Consider the following 25,524-nt stretch of genomic DNA (forward strand, 5'->3'; position numbering starts at 1 on the left):
AGGGGTGTCGTTTCTAGAATGGGGTCATTTTTGGGTGGTTTCTATCATGTAAGCTTCACAAAGTGACTTCAGACCTGAACTGGTCCTTAAAAAGTTGGTTTTTGAAAATTTCTGAGAAATTTCAAGATTTACTTCTAAACTTCTAAGCATTGTAACGTCCCCCAAAAATAAAATGTCATTCCCAAAATGATCCTAACATGAAGAAGACATATGGGAAATGTAAAGTAATAACAATTTTTTGTAGGTATTAATATGTATTATAGAAGTAGAGAAATTGAAACTTGGAAATTTGCAAATTTTTCTAAATTTTTGGCAAATTTGATATCTTTTTTAAATAAAAATAATTTTTTTTTACTCCATTTTACCAGTGTCATGAAGTACAATATGTGACGAAAAAACTATCTCAGAATGGCCTGGATAAGTCAAAGCATTTTAAAGTTATCACCACATAAAGTGACACTGGTCAGATTTGCAAAAAATGGCCTGGTCCTGAAGGTGAAAATGAGCCCGGTCCTTAAGGGGTTAAAGGCCCAGGGAGCTGTGGATGACACTGTTAAGGAAGCGGAGTGCTGTGGAGGTGACAGTTTAGGGGGCAGGTAAGGTGGCCATTCAGGCCACCCTCAAAAGACGGACTTAAAAACCTCATCCCCAGGTCCCGCTAAACCATGCCCCTAACCCAGTTAGGTCACGTCCCCTCCCACTCCACAGCCGACAGGAATTTAAAAAATGAAGGTAAAAATCAACTTCTGTCAGCTGCAGGGGTGGGAGGGAGGGTGACTTTCTCCCTGCAGCTCACACTCAGAGAGCACAGTGCTGTTCTCTGAGAGTGAGCTGTTCAAAAGGGCATCCCTGTGTCCATCCAGGCCCAGCGCCGGACGGATTACAGGGAGTCTGAAGGTCGGACTGTCCGGCCTAAAACCGGTCACCCTGGGGGGAGGTTGCTGTGGAGGTCACAGTTAAGGGGACGGTCCGCCATGGAAGTCAGTGTTAAGGGGCAGATTGCTGTAGAGGCCACTGTTAAGGGGTGAGGTGTTGTGGAAATCACTGTTAAGGAGATGGGGTACTGTGGAGATCACTAATAAAGGGGCGGCCGCTTTGGACGTCACTGTTAAATGGGTGGGCGCTGTGGAGGTCTCTGTTAAGGGGCAAGGAAGGGTGGAGGTCACAGTTAAGGGGATGATCCGTTATGGAGGTAAGTGTTAAGGGGCGGGGTGCTGTGAAGGTCACTGTTAAGGGGGCGGAGTATTGTGGAGGTCACATTTTAAGGGAATGGAGCTCTGTGGAGGTCACTGTTTAGGGGGTGGGTTATTGTGAAAATCACTGTTAATGAGACGGGATACTGTGGAGGTCACTAATAAAGGGGAGGGCGCTGTGGATGTTACTGTTAAGGGGGCAGGCCGCTGTGGAGGTCAGTGTTTAAGGGACGGGTGCTATGGAGGTCACTGTTAAGGGAGGAGGGGACTGTGGAGTTCACTGTTAAGGGAGCGGGGTACTGTGGCAGTCAATGTTAAAGGGGAAGTCGCTTTGGAGGTATCTGTTAAGGGGGCCGGGAATGGTGGAGGTCAGTTAAGGGTACTGTAACCTATGGTCAGTGTTAAGGGGCGGGTGCTGTAGAGGTCACTGTCAAGGGGGAGGGGTGCTGTGGAACTCACGGTTAAAAGGGCAGGCTGCTGTGAAGGTCAAATTTAAGGGAGTAAGCTGCTGTGGAGGTCCAATTTTAAGGAGGCGGGGCACTGTGGGGGGTCAATGTTAAAGGGTGTGGGGCTGTGGAGGTCACTGTTAAAAGGGTGGGGTACTGTAGATGTCACTGTTATAGGTGATACTGTCAACACACAAACATTAAATGAAATAAATAAAATATACCCGTGCAAAGCCGGTCCTTCTGCTCCAACTCCAAGATGCTCTCCAGGATAATTCCTTCTGGGAACTATGGAAGCACATGGACAAAACCAGCAAGAACACCAACCTCCACATCCAAAACAGCAACATCTGGCTCCAGTACTTCAAGGATCTTTGCCATCTCGAGGGAGGACCAAAGCCCAGAACAAAAAGAAATCACGAAAAAGCTGAAGGATATTGAGGAAAAAATCTAAGATTTCCAAAACCCTCTAGACATACCGATCACACTGCAAGAGATAACAGAGAGGATCTCAGTGATAAAGAGTAAAAAAGCCAGCAGCCCAGATGGGATCCTTCCAGAAATCATCAAATACAGCCCGCCAGGTATCCAGCCCGCATTATTTAAACTCTACAATGTTGTGCTGAGTGCCAGCTACTTCCCCCAGAGCTGGAACCAGGGCATCATTACCCCCATACACAAGGGCGGAGACAGGTACGGCCCAGCCAACTATAGAAGGATAAGCATCAGCAGCAACCTGGGAAAACTCCTCAGCATTATCCTGAATAAGAGGATCCTCAGCTTTCTCACCCAGCACAACATCCTCAGCAGAAGCCAAGCAGGCTTCATACCAAACCACTGCACCACAGACCACATCTACACCCTGCAGAGCCTCATCAAGAGCCATGTCCACAATACAAAGCATGGAAAGATCTATGCCTGATTTGTGGACTTTAAGAAGGCCTTTGACTCAGTGTGGCACCTGGGCCTATTCCTAAAATTCCTTGAAAGCGGAATAGGAGGAAAAATTTATGATGTAATCAGAAGTTCCTACACTGAGAACAGATGCAGCGTGAAGGTAAATGGGATGGAGAACGGCTTATTTCCGGCAGAGCCGAGGAGTCAGACAGGGCTGCAGCCTCAGTCCAACCCTGTTTAACATCTACATCAGGGGTCTCCAAACCCCGGCCCGCGGGCCACAACCGGCCCGCTTGTGCGTTCGATCCGGCCCGCCCGCAGCTGGCAGGTTGCAGGAACTAAATCCGCACAACCGCCCATGCTGTCACGCTTGTGTTGTGTGTTCGATTCCGCGCCCGCCCGCAGCTGACAGGTTGCAGGAACGAAAGCCGCACAACCGCCCATGCTGTCACGCTGTGCTTTTTGATTGGCTGCTGGGACCGCCGATGTCCCGGCAACCAGTGACGTCACAGGTGCGGCACCTCCCCTCTTCCCGCCCGCTGTTTGAAATAACAAATCCACGTGTGTAGCAGCGGGCGGGAGTCGGGACTCAGGAGTCCAAGAAGAAAAAAAAAAGAAGAGGAGCAGAAGCCGGCTACAGCGGAGGCAAGTGTTGCACAACGCTGATGGGGACACAATGGGGAACGCTGACATTGCTGTGCTGCGCTGATGGGGACACAAGCTGCTGAGGACACATACTGATGGGGATATTGCTGTGCTGCTGGGGACACTGCTGATGGGGACTTTGCTGTGCTGATGGGGACATTGCTGTTCTGATGGGGACACCGTTGATGAGGACACGGGTGTCCCCATCAATGGTGTCCCCATCAGCACAGCAATGTCCCCATCAGAGGTGTCCCCATCAGCGATGATGGGCACACTGCTGATGGGGACAATTCTGTTCTGATGGGGACATTGCTGGGGACACCGCTGTTTGGCACACTGCTGATGGGGACATGGGTGTCCACATCAATGGTGTCCCCATCAGGATAGCAATGTCCCCATCAGCGGTAACCCCATAATCGATGTCCCCATCAGCACAGCAATGTCCCCATCAGAGGTGTCCCCATCAGCGGTGATGGGGACACATGCTGCTGGGGACACCGCTGACAGGGACATTGCTGTGCTGATGGGGATGTTGCGGTGGACACTGCTGATGGGGACATTGCTGTTCTGATGGGACATTGCTGGGGACACCGCTGATGGGGACATGGGTATCCCCATCAGCGGTGACCCATCATCGGTTTCCACATCAGCACAGCGGCGTCCCCATCAGCAATGATGGGGACGCTGCTAATGTGGAAACTGCTGATGTGAACATTGCTGTGCTGATGGGGACATTGCTGAGGACACCGCTGATTGGCACACTGCTGATGGGGACAAAGGTGTCCCCATCAATGGTGTCCCCATCAGTACAGCAATGTCCCCATCAGCGTCCCCATTCTGATGGGGACATTGCTGTTCTGATGGGGACACCACTGATAGGGACACGGGTGTCCCCATCAACCGCGTCCCCAAAGGCAGTGTCCCCATCAGTGGTGTCCCCATCAGCTGCTAATGGGGACTCCGCTGATGGGGACATTGCTGTTCTGATGGGGACATCATTAATGGGGACATTGCTATGCTGACATTGCTGTTCTGATGGGGACATTGCTGTGCTGATGGGGACACCGCTGATGGGGACATTGCTGTGCTGATGGGGACACCGCTGATGGGGACATTGCTGTGCTGATGGGGACAACGCTGATAGGGACACGGGTGTCCCCATCAATGGTGTCCCCATCAGTGGTGTCCCCATCAGCACAGCAATGTCCCCAACAGCAGCGTCCCCATCAGTGGTGTCCCCATCAGCACAGCAATGTCCCCAACAGCAGCGTCCCCATCAGTGGGTGTCCCCATGATGGGAATATTGTTTTTCTGATGGGAATATTGTTTTTTTGATGGGAATATTTTTTTTTTTATGGGAATATTGCTTTTCTGATGGGGACATTGCTGTTCTGATTTGGCCATTGCTGTTCTGATGGGGACACCGCTGATAGGGACACGGGTGTCCCCATCAATGGTGTCCCCATCAGCCGCGTCCCCAACAGCAGTGTCCCCATCAGTGGTGGCCCCTATCAGCTGCTAATGGGGACTCCGCTGATGGGGACATTGCTGTTCTGATGGGGACATCGTTGATGGGGACATTGCTGTGCTTAAGGGTGACACGGCTGATGGGGACATTGCTGTGCTGATGCTGACATTGCTGTGCTGATGCTGACATTGCTGTGCTGATGCTGACATTGCTGTGCTGATGGGGACATTGCTGTGCTGATGCTGACATTGCTGTGCTGATGCTGACATTGCTGTGCTGATGCTGACATTGCTGTGCTGATGGGGACATTGCTGTGCTGATGGGGACATTGCTGTGCTGATGGGGACATTGCTGTGCTGATGGGGACATTGCTGTGCTGATGGGGACATTGTTGTGCTGATGCTGACATTGCTGTGCTGATGCTGACATTGCTGTGCTGATGCTGACATTGCTGTGCTGATGCTGACATTGCTGTGCTGATGGGGACATTGCTGTGCTGATGGGGACATTGCTGTGCTGATGGGGACATTGCTGTGCTGATGGGGACATTGCTGTGCTGATGGGGACATTGCTGTGCTGATGGGGACATTGCTGTGCTGATGGGGACATTGCTGTGCTGATGGGGACACCGCTGATAGGGACACGGGTGTCTTTGCGTTGTTTTGCTAAAGTTTTTTCTCTTTTGTTCTCAGTCATATCATGCTGATTACAAAAACGATCCATGTAAAATATATACATTTAATTTAATACATAACTGATTTTTTTTTCCGGCCCCCGAATACTTGTAAAATCTTCAATGTGGCCCTCCTGTTGAAAAGTTTGGAGACCCCTGATCTACATCAATGAGCTGGTGGCGGCTCTGGAGTCCTCCACAGCACCTGATCTCACCCTCCATGACACAGAGGTGAAATTTCTCCTTTATGCAGATGATCTTTTGCTACTATCACCAACCGAGAAAGGTCTCCAAGATAACCTGAAAATCCTGGAGAAGTTCAGTAACACATGGGCTCTGCCCATCAATCCAAAGAAAACCAACATCATGGTGTTTCAGAAAAGAAAATGGAAAGTAGCCAGTGTCCTCCCTTCCTGCTAAACAACTGTCCACTTTCAGAAACTGACAGCTACACCTACCTGGGCCTAGAAATTAGCCAATCAGGGAGTTTTAAGAAAGCTATGGAAACACTGAAAGACAAGGTGAGCAAAACCTTTTATGCTATCAGAAGGGGTCTGTATCAACTTAAAGCACCAGTGACCGTCTGGCTTAAAATTCTTGACACCATCATCGCCCCAATCCTCCTGTATGGCAGCGAAGTCTGGGGCCCAGACATATACCCAGAACGGGGAAAGTGGGACTCTGGGCCAACAGAACTATTCCACCTAGAACTCTGCAAACACGTCCTCCAGGTCCACAGGAGCACCCCAAACAGTGCCTGTCGAGCAGAACTGGGCAGATTCCCACTTTACTTTGCTGTCCAGAAGAGGGCGCTATCATTCAGAGCCCATCTGCATAGCAGCAGTCCCAGCTCCTACCATCACAAAGCCTTGCTACACCAAGAAGCCCCATTAAAACACTGCAACAACTCACCCAAACCCAGCCTGCCCAAGCCACCAACAAATATAGCCTGGCAAAGAGGGAAATCCAGAGGACGATACACAAGAGCAAAGAAGAGTATATTAGCGTCTGGAGGAACTACATACGAACATCACAGAAGCTGACAGTATACCAGAGCCTGCAGAGGGACTACAAACTGGCCCCATATCTGGAGAAACTCCCCAATCCAAGAGACCAACAGATCCTGAGCCGCTACAGACTGAGCGCCCACAGCCTGCTCTTTGAATCCGGGCATCACCGACAGAGGCACATGCCCAGGGAGAGCAGACTGTGCCAGCAGTGTGACCAGGAGGCTGTGGACGATAAGGCTCATTTTAATGCTGCGGTGCCCCAAATACTCAGTAGTGAGGGAGACTCACTTCAGGAGACTGTCTGATCTCTGCCCAGACTTCCCCTCCATGGAGGATGAAGAGAGACTCTCCATACTGCTGGGGGAAGTGGAGAACAGAGCGGCCATAGCAGCACAATATATTACTGCCTGCCATAGACTGAGAGAATATGCCATGGACTCCTTTATCCCCACCCTGGACGTGTCCCCAACCCCCAACCCTACCCAATTATTTCCCAACCGCTTTGGCAATGCTAAAATGTATTTAGTCCTGCCAATAAAGCTTATTTGATTTGATAGATAGATAGATAGATAGATAGATAGATAGATAGATAGATAGATAGATATAAAAAAAAAGAGAGAGATAGACAGATAGATAGATAAATAGGTAGATGATAGATATATACACTGCTCAAAAAAATAAAGGGAACACTTAAACAACACAATGTAACTCCAAGTCAATCACACTTCTGTGAAATCAAACTGTCCACTTAGGAAGCAACACTAAGTGACAATCAATTTCACATGCTGTTGTGCAAATGGGATAGACAACAGGTGGAAATTATAGGCAATTAGCAAGACACCCCCAATAAAGGAGTGGTTCTGCAGGTGGTGACCTGACCACTTCTCAGTTCCTATGCTTCCTGGCTGATGTTTTGGTCACTTTTGAATGCTGCCGGTGCTTTCACTCTAGTGGTAGCATGAGACGGAGTCTACAACCCACACAAGTGGCTCAGGTAGTGCAGCTTATCCAGGATGGCACATCAATGCGAGCTGTGGCAAGAAGGTTTGCTGTGTCTGTCAGCGTAGTGTCCAGAGCATGGAGGTGCTACCAGGAGACAGGCCAGTACATCAGGAGACGTAGAGGAGGCCATAGGAGGGCAACAACCCAGCAGCAGGACCGCTACCTCCGCCTTTGTGCAAGGAGGAACAGGAGGAGCACTGCCAGAGCCCTGCAAAATGACCTCCAGCAGGCCACAAATGTGCATGTGTCTGCTCAAACGGTCAGAAACAGACTCCATGAGGGTGATATGAGGGCCCGACGTCCACAGGTGGGGGTTGTGCTTACAGCCCAACACCGTGCAGGACGTTTGGCATTTGCCAGAAATCACCAAGATTGGCAAATTCGCCACTGGCGCCCTGTGCTCTTCACAGATGAAAGCAGGTTCACTCTGAGCACATGTGACAGACGTGACAGAGTCTGGAGACGCCGTGGAGAACGTTCTGCTGCCTGCAACATCCTCCAGCATGACCACTTTGGCATTGGGTCAGTAATGGTATGGGGGGGCATTTCTTTGGAGGGCCGCACAGCCCTCCATGTGCTCGCCAGAGGTAGCCTGACTGCCATTAGGTACCGAGATGAGATCCTCAGACCCCTTGTGAGACCATATGCTGGTGCGGTTGGCCCTGGGTTCCTCCTAATGCAAGACAATGCTAGACCTCATGTGGCTGGAGTGTGTCAACAGTTCCTGCAAGACGAAGGCATTGATGCTATGGACTGGCCCGCCCGTTCCCCAGACCTGAATCCAATTGAGCACATCTGGGACATCACGTCTCGCTCTATCCACCAACGTCACGTTGCAGCACAGACTGTCCAGGAGTTGGCAGATGCTTTAGTCCAGGTCTGGGAGGAGATCCCTCAGGAGACCGTCCGCCACCTCATCAGGAGCATGCACAGGCGTTGTAGGGAGGTCATACAGGCACACGGAGGCCACACACACTACTGAGCCTCATTTTGACTTGTTTTAAGGACATTACATCAAAGTTGGATCAGCCTGTAGTGTGTTTTTCCACTTTAATTTTGAGGGTGACTCCAAATCCAGACCTCCATGGGTTAAAAAATTTGATTTCCATTTTTTTTTTTGTGTGAATTTGTTGTCAGCACATTCAACTATGTAAAGAACAAAGTATTTCAGAAGAATATTTAATTAATTCAGATCTAGGATGTGTTATTTTTGTGTTCCCTTTATTTTTTTGAGCAGTGTAGATGATAGATAGATATTAGATAGATAGATAATAGATAGGTTGATAGATATATAGATGATAGATAGATAGATAGATAGATAGATAGATAGATAGATAGATAGATAGATAGATAGATAGATAGATAGATAGATAGATAGATAGATACAGTGCCTTGCAAAAGTATTCACCCCCTTGACTTGTTTCATGTTTTGGTGCCTCGCAACCTGGAATTAACATGGGTTGTTTGAGGATTTGCATCATTTAGGGCTCTTTCACACTTGCATTGTCTGGATCCGGCGTATACTCCATTTGCCGGAATTACACGCCGGATCCGGAAAAACGCAAGTGAACTGAAAGCATTTGAAGACGGATCCGTCTTCAAAATGCGTTCAGTGTTACTATGGCACCCAGGACGCTATTAAAGTCCTGAATGCCATAATAGTAGTGGGGAGCGGGGGAGCAGTATACTTACAGTCCGTGCGGCTCCCGGGGCGCTCCAGAATGACGTCAGAGCGCCCCATGTGCATGGATGACGTGATCCATGCGATCACGTCATCCATGCGCGTGGGGCGCCCTGACGTCACTCTGGAGCGCCCGGGGAGCCGCACGGACGGTAATTATACTGCTCCCCCGCTGCCCACTACACTTTACCATGGCTGCCAGGACTTTAGCGTCCTGGTAGCCATGGTAACCATTCAGAAAAAGCTAAACGTCGGATCCGGCAATGCGTCGAAACGACGTTTAGCTTAAGGCCGCATCCGGATTAATGCCTTTCAATGGGCATTAATTCCGGATCCGGCCATGTGGCAAGTGTTCAGGATTTTTGGCCGGAGCAAAAAGCGCAGCATGCTGCGGTATTTTCTCCGGCCAAAAAACGTTCCGGTCCGGAACTGAAGCCATCCTGATCCATCCTGAACGGATTTCTCTCCATTCAGAATGCATTAGGATAAAACTGATCAGGATTCTTCCGGCATAGAGCCCCGACGACGGAACTCTATGCCGGAAGAAAAGAACGCAAGTGTGAAAGAGCCCTTAATTTACAGAACATGCCCACAACTTTGAAGGTGTTTTTATTTTTTATTTTTATTGTGAAGCAAGCAACAAATAGGACATAATAACAGAAAAAGTCAATTTGCATAAATATTCACCCCCCTAAAGTCAATACTTTGTAGAGCCACCTTTTGCGGCAATCACAGCTCCAAGTCACTTTGGATCATTCTCTATGAGCTTGCCACATCTTACCACTGGGATTTTTGTCCATTCCTCCTTGCAAACCTGCTCCAGCTCCTTCAAGTTGAATGGTGTGCACTTATGAACAGCAATCTTTAAGTCTGACCACAGATTTTCTATTGGATTGAGATCTGGGCTTTGACTAGGCCATTCCAATACATTTACATGTTTCCCTTTAAACCACTCAAGTGTTTCTTTAGCAGTGTGTTTGGGGTCATTGTCCTGCTGGAAGGTGAACCTCTGCCCTAGCCTCAAATCATGGTACAGGTTTTGCTCTAGAATATCCTTGTCTATAGCACCATCCATCTTTCCCTCAACTCTGACCAGTTTCCCAGTCCCAGCTGCTGAAAAACATCCCCACAGCATGATCCTGCCACCACCATGTTTCTCTGTGGGGATGGTGTTCTTTGGGTGATGTGATGTGTTGGGTTTGCGCCAGACATAGCATTTTCTTTGATGGCCTAAAAGTAAAATTTTAGTCTCATCAGACCAGAGCACCTTCCTCCATACATTTTGGGAGTCTCCCACGTGCCTTTTCGCAAACTCACAACGTGCCTTTTTGATTCTAGCAGAAAGTAATGGCTTTCTTCTGGCCACTCTGCCATAAAGCCCATCTCTATGGAGAGTACAGCTTATTGTCATCCTATGTACAGATACTCCAGTCTTTGCTGTGGAACTCTGCAGCTCCTCCAGGGTTACCTTAGGTCTCTGTGCTGCCTCACTTATTAATGCCCTCCTTGCCTGGTCCGTGAGTTTTGGTGGGCGGCCGTCTCTTGGCAGGTTTGCTGTTGTGCCATGTTCTTTCCATTTAGTTATCATAGATTTGATGGTGCTCTTGGGGATCATCAATTACCTCACCCTGACTTGTACTTCTCAACAACATTGTCCCTTACTTGTTTGGAGAGTTCTTTGGTCTTCATGGCACTGTTTGGTTAGTGATGCCTCTTGCTTAGGTGTTGCAGCCTCTGGGGCCTTTCAAAAAAGGTGTGTATATATGACAGATCATGTGACACTTAGATTGTACACAGATGGACATCATTTCACTGATTATGTGACTTCTGAAAGTAATTGGTTGCACCAGAGCTTTTTATGGACTTCCTAACAAAGGGGGTGAATACATACGCACATGCCAATTTTCTGTTTTCTATTTCTAAACAATAGTTTTAATTATATATTTTTCTCATTTCACTTCACCAACTTAGACTATTGTGTTCTGATCCATCACATAAAATTCAGATTAACAAAACATTGAACTTAGGGCTGTAATGTAACAAAACACAAAAAAATTTGAAGGGGGTGAATACTTTTGCATGGCACTGTAGATAGATCGATAGATAGATAGATATATATGATAGATAGATAGATAGATAGATAGATATGAGATAGGTAGATAGATGATAGATATGAGATAGATAGAATATAGATGATCCATAGATAGATATAAGATAGATAGATAGATAGATAGATATGAGATAGATATAGATAGATATGAGATAGATATAAATAGATAGATATAGATAAATAGATAGATATGAGATAGATAAATATGCTCATCCTCAGTATTTAACCCCATATGCTTATCCATTGAAATAATTACTTCTGGACTTGGCAAGGACTGGCATCATTTCTTGGCACAACATTGTGCTGTATCATGGAGGTGTCCTTTTCTGCCACTGTAATTTACCGGGTAGCTAAAATAAAATGTCAGCAATATTCAGACATGGCCAAAAGTATACCTCACCATGAGTCACAGACCTGCCGCTTGGTTGTGGGTCTCTTAAAGGGGTTTTGCCAAGATATTTTTACTGATGATCAATATCTGAACAGTGGGGGTCCAACACCGAAGACCGCCACCGATTAGCTGTTTGAGAAGGCACCAGAGCTTGCAGTAGTGCCGCGACCTTCTTGCAGCTTTCCCTAGGCCAGTGACCACACGTTCATTGGTCCGATGGCCTAGGCGCAGCTCAGCCCCATTGAAGTGAAGCTATATAATGTATGGCGCGGTGCTTGGTGAGCTGGAAAGGCCGCGGTGCTACTGTGAGCGTTGGTGCCTTCTCAGACAGCTGATCGGTGGGGGTCCCGCATGAAAGACCCCCACATATCAGATACTGATGACCTATCCTGGGAATACAGTAGGTCATCAGTAAAAATCTCTCAGAAAAGCCTTTGAAGGGATCTGGGATACAATGCTTGTAATCTGGTGCCTGATACTCAAATCAATCAGTTTGTCAAATTTCATTAAAGGCAATGATTTGAGCTTTGCTGTTTTCTTTCTTCAACATGAGAGCTTAGTTTCTAATTTGAAAGCAAGACACTGTGCAAATCCTTTTATATTCTTTCCAGTTTGCAACTTGAGTTTCACATATAACTACCAGATGTGTTTAATGACTAAGGTTCCTGGTTTTTAGGGTATGAAAATCTGCCTCAAATCAGTAAGGGACATACACCTTCATGACTTGTGAGTCTGGAGGCTGAGGGCATTTTCTATCCACAAAGTAATCTTAAGGTCTATTTCCTCTTTTTTTGGGATTCAAAATATTTTATGAATCATCAATTTCCATGAACATCAGTGTAAGCTGTGAAGAAAATGTATATATTTTTAAATACATTACTTTTCTTAGCACTTGGGGGTACTGTTTCTCCTTGTGGAGATCCGCCCAGAGTAGGAAGTCTTAGATAAATGCTTCCTGGGAGGTATGCAACTTAGTCCTCCTCCTGAAGAAATATGCCACCTGTAGGCAGCTACCCTGTAAGTCAATGCCCAACCAATAACAAGCCATGAATCATGACTGACTAAGGGCTATAGCCAAAGCAGACTAATCTTGAATGACAGCTTGTTTTATGGTCCAGAACAGAATTCACAATTCGTCAGACCTCAGAGCATTGTCTGGTATATTTTCAGTCCATTGCTGGATATGTGATATTTTCCATGAAGCACATGGATCATATAAGCCACAAGGCACAACTGTCAGTACTTTACTATACCTTGTGTAAGTACAGTAAGTTTCATCATCGCCATGCCCTTCCATGGATTCAAGTATGCAATGTTCTTGTATACATAGTGTGCCAATTCTTTAAGAAGAACCTGTCACATGTTCATGGAAGTTCAACATACTGAATACTTTTGCAACCAGATCATTACTGCATTGTTTTCCTTTTTTACTTCTAAATTCTCCAGCTGATGCTATCGATGCCATTCATTTCAGTGTCTTATAGCAGTGAATTGTCAGGTAGGTGGTCCCCAGTGAATAGTGTCAACGTAATGTCACCTGAACCATTAACACTGCCCACCTGAGGCTGCTACCAGGCCACCTGATTTGGCTGAAAGTATGCAGCCTTTTGAACTTCTGTGAGGATGGAACAGGTCCTCTTTAAGAACTCCCCTTGTCGCCAGATTGGAAACAAACCTCCAAACATATAAATCTGATGTTTAATTAAGTCTCTAGTTTGCACAAGCAGATTCACAAAAGGACATTTCTGAACCCACATTTGTATTCCACTTCATGTACCTTTGTAAACAGACAGGTTTACTTTGTACCTAAAAGTAGCCCCTTTTTAGGTACAAAGTCATATATGCTCACAATATTTATCCTACTAAAGGGGTTCGCCACCTTTTTGTTTTTTTTTGGCAAATCCACCTGGCCAGACCTGCAAAAGGGAAGCATACTTACCTGCGCCGCACCATTGGGTAGCAGCTTCTTTGCTCACTGTCCTCGGCTGCCTCGCTTAGGTTCCCCCGTTAACACCTGCTTTGACACCGCTGCAGCCAATCACTGGCCGCAGTGGTGACCTGCCCCCTTGTGTCATGTGACCAACTGACCTGACCAAAGGGGAGCAGGTCACTGCTGCAGTTAGTAACTGGCTGCAGCGATATCAAAGCAGATGTTAACGGGGGAACCTGAGCGAGGCAGCTGAGGACGAGTAGCAAAGAAGGTGTGCCCCAGTGGCAGGGAGCAGGTAAGTTTACTGCACTTTTGCAGGTCTGGCCAGGAGGATTTGCCCAAAAAAAAAAAGGATGTCAACTCCTTTAATGGGAGACCTATCATGTGTGTATATTTGATAAATCTATCAAATATACATACTGCATGTTTACAAAGGTACATGTTCTCACTTGCTGAGAGATGGCACCCTTAGTCAATTTCAACACTAAAATAACTTGTCCTGCCAGGGGTATAATTAGCAATCACACTGAATACATCAGAATTAGTCATTATCACAGTGTCTGAAACCCTAAATGGATGCCTGTCTGACATTACTTTGTGGTTATGATAAAATGATAAAACAAAAAGGGACTGCGAGGCGCTTATGAGGGACTAACAGTGTTTTATTAGGCAATAAAAATGATATACAGGGTCACGCATTTCAAAGGGGATCTCCATTCTTCCTCTGAACCAGGTCTGAGCAAGAGGGGTGATCCCCTCTGAATCCTTGTTTTTATTGCCTCATATTAGTCCCTGATTAGTGCCCCACAGTCCTTTATTGTTTTTTTTATTTTATCATTTCCATTCTAAGTTCAGAAATTTGAGTTCCAGCGGAGTGAGCGGCAATTGAAGTGGACGCCTGGTGTGAACTTCGGTTCATCCCAACGATACGCTGGCTATCAAGTAACCATATGGTAAGCATCCTACATTGGGTCCCCATTACCAACTGGTTTCACACAGTGGTGCACCCTGTGCAAATTTCTGTATTGCATCACTTTGTAGTTAAAAGGAACCTGATGCAGTGCGAGTAACATAAAATACTAGTAGAGGATAGTTTTACAAGTGCTGCAATTCATTAAAGGGAGAGAAAGTTATTATAAGACATTACTAAGACATACTAATGTATTGAGATTGTGCATATTGCTTCTTTTGCTGGCTGGATTCATTTTACACTGCTCGTTTCCATGGTTACGACGACCCTGCAATCCATCAGCAGTGGCTGTGCTTGCACACTGTAGGAATAAGTACCGGCCTCTCTGGTTGCCGGGACCGTGGGAGCGCACATAGGCTAGTGCTCTTTCCTATAGTGTACAAACATGACCACCGCTGCTGGATTGCAGGGTGGTCGTAACCATGGAAACGAGCAGTGTATAATGCGATTGAAAAATGAATGAAGCCAGCAAAGGAAGCAATATGGATATTAACAATACATTGGCAAGTGCCTTGTATTAACATTCTCTACATGATAAATGCCTTTTGTTGAAGTGACACAACCCCTTTAAGAACACGCATCCAAGAGAATATTTGTTTACCTTGGTAATGACCTAGTGAATGGCGAGATACTTCTAGATTTGAGAAGAACAACCTCTGAAATTATTACGTAAGAGATATCGCTATATAACTATGAAGGAAATATTAGCTATTTAGCTTCACATGCAGCTGAAAAAGGAAAGACTTATCCTAATGCTTTGCAGTTCTGAAGAGGTGGATCTTGAGAAAGAAAACCGCAAGAGCAGCAAATAAGTACATGTATTAATTTTCTACCTATTATGAAGATCTCTTCCTGAATACAGCAAGGCTAATTACAGCTCCCATGCTCAGAGTTCTCTTTTAGACTATGAAATGCAATTATGCTGTTATATAGAATCGCTATATAATTATATTGCCTGCATTGCTACAGCATACAGTTTAAAAAGTACAAAAAATGAGTGTACCAATTATTCTCAATTTTCTATACAGCTTGGACCTATATTTATATATAGAGAGAAGAAAGGATGATGACCGAGTCTGATTATTTGCGTTACTCTGAGAAAAGAACTGCAAATTTGCAGTTTCCACACTATTAACCCTTTAACAATCACCCACTGTCTTTTGACGACAAGCAGTGCAGGGCCTCAGTCTGCAGCGTGGCTGCAGTAGAGGGGATTAGCGGTTTCTGGAGCACATCTACTAAAGGCTTCAGTTCTTAGCACAGGTCCCTTCTTCACAGCCAGCGTCAGAGGAAGCTACGATCCCAGCTGTCAACCTTTTGCCGCATTCCATACCGAGGCATGGTGAAAGAGGACTCCCCCTATGATCAGATCACCAGGTTTCCCAGTGACCCGATCGGAGAATGGAGGAGGCATCTGCAATGAGGACCTATGAAGGGCCCCTGGGCTGTCTGCTCAGCAAGCCTGCTGTTAGGGTACACCAGTGCTGTCCTAACGGCAGCCTGTGGTGTTATACTGACACAGGACATAGGCCTTGATTAATCAAAATCTGCCACGTGTGAAGGTACTCTTACTGCCTCATTGCCCAGCTATGCTCCTTCATCCTCACTTACTAATATTTTATACAACATAACCTTTTGTATGCTTTTACATTTGTTAACGAGTCCCTGTACTTTCATACAATTTCATTTAATAGGGAATGGTGTGAAAAGCAAATTTCTAAATCATTTCATTTAAAAAATCTGCCTGCATGCACCTGAAAAAAAGGTGTAAAGTCACAGCCACTAGGGTCTCAATTCCACCTAATTTGCAGGCAAGATCTGTCCTTTGTAACCAAGACTCAAAAGACAGCACAAAGGAAGTGTGTGTGTGTGGGGGGGGGGGGGGGGGGGGGGTCAGAGCTAGCACAGCTTCTGAACCTGATTTAACAGCAGCCTCCTGCCTTTCTGTAAGTGTGATCCTTATCTTTGAGCTCTAGAACTGAAAAGAAACATAGTGGGAAGTAAAGGAAAGGACGTCACATTAGTACCATGCTGGCAGATTAAACAGAAGTGATATGCCCCCTGCTTCTGAGTGAAATGCATCTAGATGTGCAGCTGAGACAGGGAATAATGTGGCTGAAAAAGACATTAGGAAAGCCTAAAAAAAGACCTGTTCCTTCGCAGTTATGATTGTGCAAAGAAGCACAGCCATGAGTAGGGTTATTGGCTACGCTCGGGTCCACTACCCCATCATTTAGCTAACTAACCTTCCCCATTTCCTCTCCCAATAACCACACACAGCCACTGTTTGGATTAAATCGGCCACAGCAGCCGTCTTTTATTAAATAATATAAATAACATGAATAAACATAACACTTGATATAACAATGACATATATATATAAATATATACATGTCTAACTGACGAGGGAGGTCCTAGAAGCCGCCTAACTGCACCTTAAACGACCACAAACCACCACGGCAATTCCATCTTGCCCCCAGCCGCGTACCACAAGCTCGGGGACACCAACTGACGGACGCCATACCAAGCCAACCAGGTGCCCCAACTCTGAGAGTCCAGCCCCACCATTGAGGCCCTCTCATTCACCGTTACCATCCAGTAGCCCCAGCTTCTATGACCTCCCCCCGCCACGACTGCTGCGACAAACGCAACACTTAACGACACACTCCGTCCACCACCCCTTGTCCATTTTTTTTTTTTTTTTTTATACATTTATTTATTTATAAAATACACATTTTTTTTTTTTTTTTTTTTTTTATATATGCATCCCCTCTATAATATACCGTTGCCGCCCTGAAACATCCAAGTACACACTACGGGAGGGAGGGAGGGAGATGCTGGCTCTCTGCTCCTAAAATGGCGGGCGCTGACCTGCCTCACCACTACTTCAGCCTGCCGCTCCCCGCCCCTTTCTAGCTCCTCCCCCCTTTTCCTGCACTCATCCACTTAACCCTTACCTTCCCTGACCCTTGCTCACAAAACCCCTCATGCCGGCCTCCCCTGAAGCGTGCCGCTTCGTCCGGCCTCACTTGAGTAGGGTTATTGGCTACGCTCGGGTCCACTACCCCATCATTTAGCTAACTAACCTTCCCCATTTCCTCTCCCAATAACCACACACAGCCACTGTTTGGATTAAATCGGCCACAGCAGCCGTCTTTTATTAAATAATATAAATAACATGAATAAACATAACACTTGATATAACAATGACATATATATATAAATATATACATGTCTAACTGACGAGGGAGGTCCTAGAAGCCGCCTAACTGCACCTTAAACGACCACAAACCACCACGGCAATTCCATCTTGCCCCCAGCCGCGTACCACAAGCTCGGGGACACCAACTGACGGACGCCATACCAAGCCAACCAGGTGCCCCAACTCTGAGAGTCCAGCCCCACCATTGAGGCCCTCTCATTCACCGTTACCATCCAGTAGCCCCAGCTTCTATGACCTCCCCCCGCCAACAACGCGCAGCTTGACAGCCCTTAAGCTCGCGCGTTCCGCCACACCCGGAGGGCTGTTTCAATACCTCCCTGCAAGTCCAGTGACCACAAATCAATGCCCACCGCATTGAGGTGGACTCCATCCTGTCTCCAAAAGCCTCCTGTTCCTGCTTCCAACTCGGGGTGCCTCACCACCACCGCCCCATGTTTGGCACAGAACCGCCCAATCACCCTGTTCAGCTTAATCCTAGCCTTATTCAGCCTTTCAACCGATCTCGCCTCCCTCCAGACCTTCCTGGGGACAATATCCGACCACACAGTGACAACTGACGGGAAGAGGGACCACAAACGCAAAAAATCAAAACGTATATCCCTGATCAACTCTCTGCAAGGTCGGACCCCTAGGTCATTTCCCCCAACATGCAACACCAAGATATCTGGGACTCTATCTAACCTGGCTTGCCGATGAACCTCCTGCAAAACACTACCCCACACCATACCTCTGCGTCCGATCCATCTTACTATGGCTGTCCCCCGATCAAACCCCAGCTGCCGCCCATTCTGCCGAACATCCGCTCGTAATGCCCCCCAGAACACGAACGAATGGCCCAGGATCCAAACTAATAACGGGGCATCACCTGAAAAAAGAACGAGACAAACATGGTTAGACACAGCCTTAAACTGCCCCTAAACGCACATACAGCCGAAAACGCTCCGACTCCCACCTCCCAATACGCTTAATCACTTCATCTCGCACCCCCAAGCGAGCAGCCTCCGTGGCAGCACCTATCCTGAAGGAATGACCCGTAAACTTGCCAGAGTCCATTCCTAGATTACGCAAACATTTCTTGAATACCGCTATAAATTGAAATCGCGATAAAAAGGAGCCATCCTCATGTCTGAGAATCGGGCCTGCCGCGACCCCTGCCCTTCCTTGAAAATCACGCAAACACCGTACTGGACACACTAGACATCCCGGCACCTCAAACAATGAGACTAAATGACCCCTCCCCTCCTGATCCGTCTTTGAAAATCTCAGATAAATCAGCACCCTGTCGTCATATAACGTTACATCCTCACTCCTCAGACCCCCTTCCCGCTGCACACTTGCACACACTAACTCCCCTAAACGAAAGGCTCCGAAAAAAGCCAGAGCAAAGGCTAGTCTAAATAAGCTCACCTCCCAAGCCGAGCGACACACTCCAGCTACCTGCTCCCCTAACTGTAACAATAACGAAAAGGACACCGGTAGGCGGGAATCTTTGACACGCTGAAACCTTCTATAACCCTTCAAAATTTGTCGGACCAAAAAGGACTTAGTAATGTCCGGGGAATTCCGCAACTTGAATCCGAAAGCCAAGCCCGCCATGCAACCATTGATCTTGGCAACCGACCAACCTTGATCCTTCACGTGGCCAATGAACAGTAACAACGGAATTTCCCCGTCCAGTACCTCGACCCCTAGGTCATTACACCACTGCTGCCACCTACTCCAAGCCCTATCGTACATCCTCCACGTGCCTTCACTCAATGATGCCTGCAACAGACAAGCTACGGTACCTCCAGGATCTCCCACAACGACTCTGGACACACCAATCCGACCTGACTCGCCTCCGGGGCCAGCTGGCGAAACCGCTCCCACTGAAAACGAGAAAGTGCGTCAGCTATACAGTTAGAGGAACCAGGCACATGCACCGCAAACACCCAAGCATTAAGGGACAAGCACCGGAGAACCAACTGCTGCAATAGGCAAATAACTGGGGGGGAAGAAGCCGTTACACTGTTGATGGCTTGCACAACTCCCAAGTTGTCACAATGGAAACGAACCTTCTTGTGCCGAAACTTCTCCCCCCAGAGCGTGACTGCCAACACAATGGGGAAGAGTTCCAACAATGCCACGTTTTTTACCCACCCTTTTCGTACCCAGGACTCAGGCCACCGACCCGCACACCACTGCCCTTCACAGTACGCCCCAAAACCCGCTCCACCCGCAGCATCCGTAAACAATTCGAAATCAAACGCATCAACCACCCCCCCCATAACTAATGCTCTGCCATTAAACTGTTTTAAAAAGGAATCCCAAACTTTCAAATCCCCTTTCAACTCACTGCCTAGTCTAATAAAATGGTGGGGAGACACCACCCCTCCTGTCGCCGAAGCCAACCTCCTACTAAAAATGCGGCCCATAGGTAGGATTCTGCATGCAAAATTTAATTTGCCCAACAAAGACTGCAGGTCCCGCAGACGAATCTTTTTTGCTGTCAATGCCGCCGCCACCTCTGTTCTTAAATCTGACACTTTGTCTACTGGTAGCCTACACTCCATCCGCTGTGTATCTATGACAATACCCAAAAAGCTTAGCTCAGTAGCCGGCCCCACCGTTTTGTCCACCGCTAACGGGACTCCAAAACACTCAAAAACAGACTGTAATGTGGATAACAACAACGAACAAACCCTAGATCCCCCCGGCCCCAAACACAGGAAATCATCCAAATAATGAATGACAGAGTGACAACCTGATTCCTGAACCACCACCCACTCCAGAAAAGAACTAAAACGCTCAAAATATGCACACGATATTGAACAGCCCATTGGCAAACACCTATCCACAAAATATGCGCCATTCCAAAAACAACCCAGTAAATACAAACTATCCGGGTGAACTGGCAACAACCGAAATGCCGCTTCAATGTCACATTTTGCCAACAGGGTACCCGGACCCAGCTTCCTTACCCATTCCACAGCCGCATCAAAGGAAGCATAAACCACAGAACAAAGTTCCGGGTCAATGCCCTCATTGACCGACGCACCCTTAGGGAATGATAAATGGTGGATGAGCCTAAATTTATTAGGCTCCTTCTTAGGGATCAAACCCAAAGGGGAAACTCGCAAGTTACTGATGGGTGATGTAACAAACGGACCATCCATCCTCCCTAGGGAAACCTCTTTAGCTAACTTTCCTGTCACTATGTCCGGGAACTGCAATGCCGAGCGCAAATTCTTCCGCTTCTCTAAGACTGGTAACGGGTGTGAAGGTATATGTAAACCGAACTTAAACCCTGAATACAAAAATTCAGCTAACTCCTGGTTCGGATATCTATTTAGATGCCCCACCATCCTTTCCACTCGCACTGGGGTCTGCCCCTTTTGCAAAACTATCCCCCCCCTTTGTCTACCCCCTCTAAAACATCTGCTAGCCCCATGGCCCCCGCCACACACGGAACATTCATGCCTAAATTTGCATTTTTGGCCGAATTTGCAACTTCCCTCATTGAAAAGGAAGCAGTATCCTCTTCCAACTGGGGGCGTCCCTGTACCTTGCTGTACCCCAACCCCTGACTCACTCCGAAAGGACTGACCACTCCTACCTGGCGCTGTCACCCTCATCCATAACGCAATGTCCTTATGGTCCCATCTCATATTAGGACGGACTGCTTTCCTCTGACGAAACTGCTCGTCATACCGTAACCACCCGGAACCCCCATACACTCTATAGGCTTCCCCAATAGCATCCAGATAGCAAAATAAAGGGGAACAGCATTCCGGACTCTTCTCCCCAATCACACTTGCCAAAATAGCAAAGGCCTGTAGCCAATTACTAAATGACCTAGGGATAAGGCGATAGCGACGCTTATCATCATCCTCCTTTCTTACTCCGTCCTTTTTTACCACATCAAGGTTGAACCGCTCCAACGGAAGCAGCGAAAAAATTTCTATATACTCTCCCTTCCAAATTTTCTCACGCACCTCCGTTTTCAAATGCGCTCCCAGGGGACCCTCAAAGCAAACATACACCTCCCCTTTTGCGGCGTCATCTAATCTGGGCCTATCCTCCTCACCTCCCGCCTGCGTCTGCACTGACACTGATTCGGCTACACCTGTGCTATTGGCCACTGCTACATTACTATTGTTAGCGGTCGCCGGTACATTGCTATTTTCTGCCCCCAACCCCCACGCTGCTAAGGGGGTAGCCCCCATTGCCCCCCTATCCTGACTAACCCCAGCTAAACCACACAGCAAGCGCCCCAAACCACCGATAATAGCACTATTGCTCCCCCCCGCCCCAGGCGCCACATTAAATATAGATAACAGTGTTCCCAGTGATGTCTCACCTAACTGCCCGGGTGCTGTGAACCCGGCAGCCGCAGGTCCTGATTCCTGACGGACGACTCCTGGATCCACGACGTTCCTTTGATGGGTACTTGCGCTGTTCGACGGCAGCACCCCAGGCGGATCACTGCTGGGTGCGTTAGGAATGGCTCTGGGACGCACTCTGTCTTCCACGGTGTCAGGACCAGTAGCAAACTGTCCGCCCTCAGGAAATGGCCTGCGCAACTCCCTGTCCTCCATATAAGCATCTGCACGCCTGTCTTCATGCCCAAGAGGCCTGCTCTGGGGCGGGGAGCCGTCCAGAACAGCCTCGTCCTCCTCCTCTGTAAGAAGCGCATCATGGCAAGGCCTGCGCCCGTCCCTGGCACCTACAGGCGCAGCCTCGTGTGCCACTGAAAGGGGCTCATCCTGTAAGGGCCTGCGCCGGGCCGCCCTGGCCGACCGCGCAGCCCCGCTGCTGCCTCTGCTGCCACTACCTCTCCCACGCTGAGCAGGCCTCCGACTCCTGGGGACAGGAGGGGATCCTGCAGAACCAGGTCCTGACTCCCCTGTTGCTGCCGCGATGGGCTGAGGGGAAGGCCCCACAGCCTCTGGAGGGTCCCGCCGGACATATGGATTCCTCCCACGCCGGGAGGTCGCAGTAGCCTTAGAATGCTCCCGGCGTGGAGGGTCCCTTGTGGGGCTCCTGACACGGCGCCGGACCCGGGGGGGTAAATCAGGGCTCAGGCGCGCCGGCGGCCGTACCCGCCGCGGCCGTGTAGCTGCTGGAGTAGGGCTAGACGTACCCACCTCCGCCCCCCCTAGCAATGCGGTCACCTGCTGCTCCAGCCAGTCGCTGCCCCTGGTGTCCGCCGCTTCCCTCAAGCGCCGCAGCATCACCTCCACTGCTTCTGCCATTGCTGAATCCGATGCTGCAGTTCAGAAGATGTTGGCTCTCTGCCAGATGCTGGCTCTCTGCTCCTAAAATGGCGGGCGCTGACCTGCCTCACCACTACTTCAGCCTGCCGCTCCCCGCCCCTTTCTAGCTCCTCCCCCCTTTTCCTGCACTCATCCACTTAACCCTTACCTTCCCTGACCCTTGCTCACAAAACCCCTCATGCCGGCCTCCCCTGAAGCGTGCCGCTTCGTCCGGCCTCACTTTATGCAAACTTATTTTGAAAACTCCGGCACGCTTTGAACTAGCCATGCATAAGCCAATCCAAGCACACATACAAAAGGTACATCCGCACGTTCTTCTTTATTTATGCAGATGGAGATCCTGAAATTGCTGTCTCTGACAGGCTTATGATATAATAGGGAAACAGTCAGAAAAAGGTGTTGACAATGTGTAAGACAAACCCTATGGAAATCAGCACCGTTAAGGCAGAAATCCATTGGCGGCTGCCCACATTAATCTGACTTTCATAAGACATGCATCATGTCAACTGCATCCTACTGAGGCATCTGAAAAAACAGCTTCCTAATTAAGGGCTCATGACATCCGTGTTTCATCCATGTTTCACTGATCATTAGGAAGAGATGCCTTGAAAATTATTTTTCAGCTGTTCAGTGTCAGTGAAACACGGATGACACACGGACTGGCAAAAAACAGATACACAGTCCCAACATGGATCCATCACTGACTACCTTCTCACGGAATAAAAGGGGTTTTGCCACTTCAGCAAATAGCATTTATTATGCAGAGAAAGTTTCCATGGTAACGACCACCCTGCAGTCCAGCAGCATGGCCGTGCTGGTACATTATAGAAAAAAGCACCAGCCTACGTGAGCTCCCACGGTCCCGGCCACCAGAGAGGCTGGCATTCTTTCTTATAGTGTGCAATCACGACCACCACTGCTGGATTACAGGATGGTTGTAACCATGGAAACAAGCAGTGTTTAATATGATAGAAAAATGAACCAAGCCAGCAAAGGAAGCAATATGGACAATAACAGTACATTAGTAAGTGGCTTGTATTAACTTTATCCACATGATAAATGCTACTTGCTGAAGTGAGACAACCCTTTAACACCATCCCCGGTCAACTATCAGTGACTGAGAGCTATGTACATATGTATACACACTTAGGCCTCATGCACACAAACGTATTTTCGGTTTGCATTTTTTACAGATCAAATGCGGACCAGTTAATTTCTATGTTAATGCTACATGTGTGGTGTCTGCATCTATTGTTCATGTAGAGAAAGTTCATACAAGGCACTTACTAATGTATTGTGATTGCCAAAATTGCCTCCTTTGCTGGCTGGATTCATTTCTCTATCACATTATCCATGGTTACAACCACCCTATAATCCAGCAGTGGTGGTCGTGCTTGCACACTATAAGAAAGAATGCCAGCCTCTCTGGTGGCCGGGACTGTGGGAGCCACACGTAGGCTGGTGCTTTTTTCTATAGTGTACAAGCACGGCCATGCTGCTGGACTGCAGGGTGGTCGTAACCATGGAAACTTTCTCTGCATAATAAATGCCATTTGCTGAAGTGGAAAAACCCCTTTAAGAAGGGACACAGACATCTGAATGAGGCTAAAGACTGTACATACATCTAGAATAACTAACGAAAGGTGCCACCCAACTGCTTTCTTAGAAACAAAAAAATTATTTTGGTGTATTATTTTGTGCTATTCATTTTTATACTGTACTTGTTCAAAAATTCTATCTGCAACATTGATTAAAAAAAAAAAACTAAACTAACCAACTACAGAAATACTTACATACATATCCCTCAGCATATAAGTGATAAATATGCCACATAAATGTTTCCCGATGTATCTGAAGAGCGAGCGCTCTCACTGAATGGCATGGCAAGGCTTTGAGGTCGCTCGTGGTATTGAGAGATTGAGTTAAGAGTACATGCTCTTGTATTAAACAAAGCAACCAAATTCAATTAAAATGTAAAAACGCTTCATTATGGAAACCTCGACAGGCCTTTCACTGGGCTGGCGCCACTAAGAAAGGGCTAAAGTGACATATAATGAAAGATAAGCAGAAAATGACTATAACCAACTGAATATCAAAGAATAATTCCTTCCATCCTCTAGGTACATCCTATGCATTGTGATAAGTGATGTGCCACATGCACACATAGCAGACCCAGGAGGAGCGTTCATTAATAAAATAGAATACATGCTTAATAACCATATTCATTTAACCCAAACCAATATTAAATATGCAAATACAGGAATGAAATGATCTATAATAAATGTTCATTTGTGGAAGCGGAAAAAGTATAACATCACAATTGGATGACATGCTGAAAGTTACAGACTTACCCTCCACTGAGAAATACTACATACCGCACAACTTACACTGCATGGACACCATTGTGTTCACATCTTCCTCCTTTATTGTCACTAGCTCAAAGCAGATAGATGTTCTGGTCATTTCAAGGCATAGATTAAAATGAATGTTCTCGCTGGTCCTGACCTTTCAGTGCCAGCGGCAAGAGAGAAATGAATTCCGTGTGGGATTTTCTAGGAGGAGAATGTTCAACGTTTCCTCCCTCCTGACACACAGAGATGCAGGAGGGCGTGAGGCCATTTAGTAGGAAA

General features: G+C 47.4%; 2 protein-coding genes across 15 annotated transcripts in view; both read right to left on the reverse strand.

Moving 5' to 3' along the window:
• Positions 1-25,524, reverse strand: part of RIMBP2 (RIMS binding protein 2) — a 573,825-nt gene that overhangs the window by 312,892 nt on the left and 235,409 nt on the right. The gene's annotated exons all lie outside the window — the stretch shown is intronic.
• On the reverse strand, positions 17,777-20,925 carry LOC120988652. Its single transcript, XM_040416253.1, has 2 exons — positions 19,427-20,925; positions 17,777-18,504 (listed from the first exon to the last, which is right to left on the reverse strand). Exons 1-2 carry the CDS (start codon positions 20,792-20,794, stop codon positions 18,487-18,489), a joined length of 1,386 nt encoding a protein of 461 aa, XP_040272187.1. The 5' UTR covers positions 20,795-20,925; the 3' UTR covers positions 17,777-18,486.

This window comes from Bufo bufo, chromosome 2, assembly GCF_905171765.1.
Source record: "Bufo bufo chromosome 2, aBufBuf1.1, whole genome shotgun sequence".
NCBI lineage: Eukaryota > Metazoa > Chordata > Amphibia > Anura > Bufonidae > Bufo > Bufo bufo.

Excerpts from the sequence above, each read along its gene's own strand:
- LOC120988652 (XM_040416253.1), bottom strand. The coding sequence starts at position 20,794 with ATGGATGGTCCGTTTGTTACATCACCCATCAGTAACTTGCGAGTTTCC.